The sequence below is a fragment of the Trypanosoma cruzi genome, genomic scaffold (genome assembly GCF_000209065.1).
Source record: "Trypanosoma cruzi strain CL Brener 1047053516663 genomic scaffold, whole genome shotgun sequence".
Taxonomy (NCBI): domain Eukaryota; phylum Euglenozoa; class Kinetoplastea; order Trypanosomatida; family Trypanosomatidae; genus Trypanosoma; species Trypanosoma cruzi.
Genome location: NW_001849354.1, coordinates 7,218 through 10,820, shown reverse-complemented (window position 1 = coordinate 10,820; position 3,603 = coordinate 7,218). Strand labels below are relative to the sequence as shown.

The 3,603-nt window shown below is 52.4% G+C and overlaps 1 protein-coding gene across 1 annotated transcript, besides 2 other annotated features; it reads left to right on the top strand.

Annotated features, from left to right (window-relative positions):
- Positions 1-3,603: a sequence feature (areas not merged during assembly with more than two copies in the genome that could not be assigned to a particular haplotype).
- Positions 602-646: a microsatellite.
- Positions 1,633-3,603, top strand: Tc00.1047053508101.9 (trans-sialidase, putative; the record flags this gene model as incomplete). The annotated part of the gene is made up of 1 exon (XM_797968.1): positions 1,633-3,603. A coding segment is annotated over one exon (1,971 nt), but the record flags the coding sequence as incomplete, so codon positions are not given.

Below are 3,603 nucleotides of genomic sequence, written 5' to 3'. Positions count from 1 at the left end.
CATTATGCGTGGCATTGGTGGGAGGGGAGACTGACATAATTGGCGGGATTCAGTAAGGCGCATTTTTGCCCACGGACCCTGCAGCTGCAGCAGCCTGAGTGGCGCTTTGCATATGGACGTGTGGATTGTTTTCCTTTTGCGAGGCTTTTTTTACTGGTTGTCATTTTCCGCTCGGATACTGTGCCCGTGGCAGCTGCATTGGCATCAAAAGAGCCGTGTGTGTGTGCGTGTGGAGATTCCTTGATTGAGCGCCTGCCTTACTTCTCTGTTCTGTCGATTGATTGTTCCGTGTGTTGGCCAAACGGTTGACATGACGTGCTGCCGACGGCGGGGTCCACGTGACATGATGTTGCGTCGCGTGCTTCGGCGCGGGTGTGTGATGTCTGCAACAGTCGTTGGGCGGTTGCCTGTTGGGTCGTTGAGGGCGGCGTGGCGACGGGTGCGGATGGACCCGATTGTGTGCCGTGGCTGTTCGTGCGAGGGTGCTGCTGGAGGGAAGAAGGCGGCGGAGCGATGGACTCCCGAAGAGTGTGTGGGCGAGCAGTCATGAAGGTTGTCGAAAGGGAATTCACTGCCCTGTGAGTTGCCGTGTGTGGTGTTGATTATTATTATTATTATTATTATTATTATTATTATTATTATTATTTGCGTGTTGGATGTGGCCGCTGTGGGGGAAAGCCTTGTTTTTGCTTTTTTTTTTTTTTACGCCGGTTTGGCATTCTTTTCTGCGCCGTCATCTCTGTGTTCCTGCCGCACCGTGGCGTCCTCTTTTTTTTCCATTGGGGGGCAGCTGCGGGAGGGTTTTAAAAGCCATGGAGTTCTGCGCCGTGCTGTCCGGTGTTTCATTGTTGACTGTTCTTCCTGCGTGCGCGCGTCACCGATGCTCACGACAACAACCCTCATGTAAACGCCACCCCTTCTCTTCCATGCAGCCGCTGCTGATTTGGGTGTGTGTTCTTCTCATCCTTCTCTCCGTGCCCCTTCCTAGACAGTATGTGTAGCCGTGATGAATGTGATCACTGGCCGCCTGCTGTTGCTATGTGCCCTCTGTGTGCTGTGCTGCGGTGTCTACGGTGTTGGCTGTTCTGAAACAAGTTTAGCTGCTCCGGTTACTGGTGTGTCTGGTAACGGCAATAATCTTCAAAGTGAAAACAAGACCATTGGTAGCACTGGAAGAAACAACAGTAAAACGACTGGCGGCAGCGCGTGGGTGCTGTGAAGGGCGGTCGTGCTTTTTTGCATTTTGCTGGTTGTGTTTTTTGTGTGAACGCTGCTCGGTGTGCGCTGAAGTGTAACGAGTAACGACGCACCCGCCGTGGCTCCTGCTGCTGCTGCTGGTGACCGTCGCTGTGTGTTCCCGGTGCAGTGTTCTTCCATCTCCTGTTCCGTGTGTCTGTGTGCGTGAGTTGTTGTTGTTGGGAGTGACTGCGGCGGGGATGATGATGCCACTCACTGTGGATGGGTGGCGGTGCTTACTCTTTCACCCATATTTTATTGGCTTGTTTTTCTTCATTTCTGTCACTCTCTTACGAAGAAAGCAAACAAGCGCTAAACGCTACCGTGAAGTTCGAAGGCTCTGAAAGGACCAACAACAACAGCACACACACCGCCCACACACACACACATATTTGTATGCACTCACGTGTTGCTGCAGTGAAGGCACCCCGCACACACAACCGTCGCCGCGTGACCGGATCCAGCGGGAGGAGGAGGGAAGGAGGAGAGAGTGAGCCGCAGAGGCCCAACATGTCCCGGCATCACTTCTGTTCCGCGGTGCTGCTTCTCGTCGTGATGATGTGCTGCGGCACTGGTGAAGGTGCACAAGCTGATGAACCACCGCTACCTCGGGAATCTTCACCAAAGCCATATTTTGATTGGAGAGATAAGAATGAAGAAAAAACAGTGAGCTCGCTCCGTGTTCCGAGTCTTGTTGAGTTGGATGGTGATGTGTTTGCCGTTGCCGAGGCGCAGTGCACGAAGGGAGGCAGCGGTTTTACTGGGATTGCCTCGGAGCTCCTGGAGTTGAGTGATGAGTCATCAAAATTGTTGGACATGAGTAAATTGAAGATCCAAGCACCGGATGAATGTCATTTCAAAGATGAGAAATGCACCTATCAAAAACAGGAAGATGCCGTTTCCCAAAGTGACACGAAAGTACATGTGAGCCGACCAACAACAGTTGTGAATAGAAGAGATATTTACATGCTTGCGGGAAAATACACCAGTGAAAGTGCCGCCGCTGCAGTTGCTGCTGCCAATGCAACTGATGGGGTTCAATGGGGACTTTTGCTGGTGAGAGGAAACGTCAGTGTTGAGGAAGGAAAGGACAAAAGAATTTATTGGAGAGATACCTACGGTCTACCGTGGGGTCTTTTTGGCAAACAGGACTCCTTGACAGGACTGATTGGCAGCGGTGGATCGGGCGTTAATATAAATGACGGTACGCTTGTGTTCCCTGTGGAAGGGACGAAGAGGAATAATGGGAAGACCGTTTCGCTGATCATATACTCCTCAGACATTGCGAGTTGGACGCTGTCGAAGGGGATGTCTGGCGATGGCTGCGGTGATCCCTCCGTCGTGGAGTGGAAGGACAAAAAACTCATGATGATGACTGCGTGTGATGATGGCCGCCGCAGGGTGTACGAGTCCGCTGACAAGGGGGAATCGTGGACGGAGGCACTCGGGACACTCTCGCGCGTGTGGGGCAACAAACACAAGGGAACTGCGAAGGGCGTTACAAGCGGGTTCATCACAGCGACGATTGACGGTGTTGATAATAACAGGGATGTGATGCTCGTCACTCTGCCGGTCTACTCCAAAAAAGAGAAAAATGGAAACAACAATGGAAAGAGTGTACTCCATCTTTGGGTTACGGACAATACGCACATTGTTGATATTGGGCCGGTATCCGATGATGAGGACGCTGCCGCCAGCTCCCTGTTGTACAGAAGTGGTAAAGATGGTGATAATAAGAAGGAGGAGTTGATTGCACTGTACGAGAAGAAGAAGGGCGATGAGAAAGAAACATCATTCGGTATGGTCTCTGTGCTTCTGACTGCGCAGCTGAAGCGGGTGAAGGAGGTGCTGACGACATGGAATGAAGTGGACAAACGTGTCTCCAAGCTTTGCCCCACTTCAAGTGCTACGGAGGACACCTCATCTGGCACTGCCTGCGGCGCTGTTAAGATCACGGATGGGCTGGTTGGCTTTTTGTCCGGCGACTTCTCTGATGGCACATGGAGGGACGAGTACCTCGGCATGAACGCCACAGTAAAGAGCGGTGCAGCAGCGGCCACAGGGCCTGTCGATGGCGTGACGTTCACGGGGCGTGGTGCAGGGGCGGTGTGGCTTGTTGGCGACATGGGGCAGACTGTGCCGTACTACTTTGCGAACTACAAATTCACTCTTGTGGCGACGGTGTCCATCCACGGTTTGCCAAAGGACGGAGATAACTCCATTCCATTGATGGGTGCGAAGGTGAATGATGGCGATAAGAATACTGTACTCCTGGGACTGTCGTACAACAGAGAAAAGAGGTGGGAATTGTTGCACAGTGGCGGAAAGACGTCGGAGCACAGCAGGACTTGGGAGAAAGATACAACG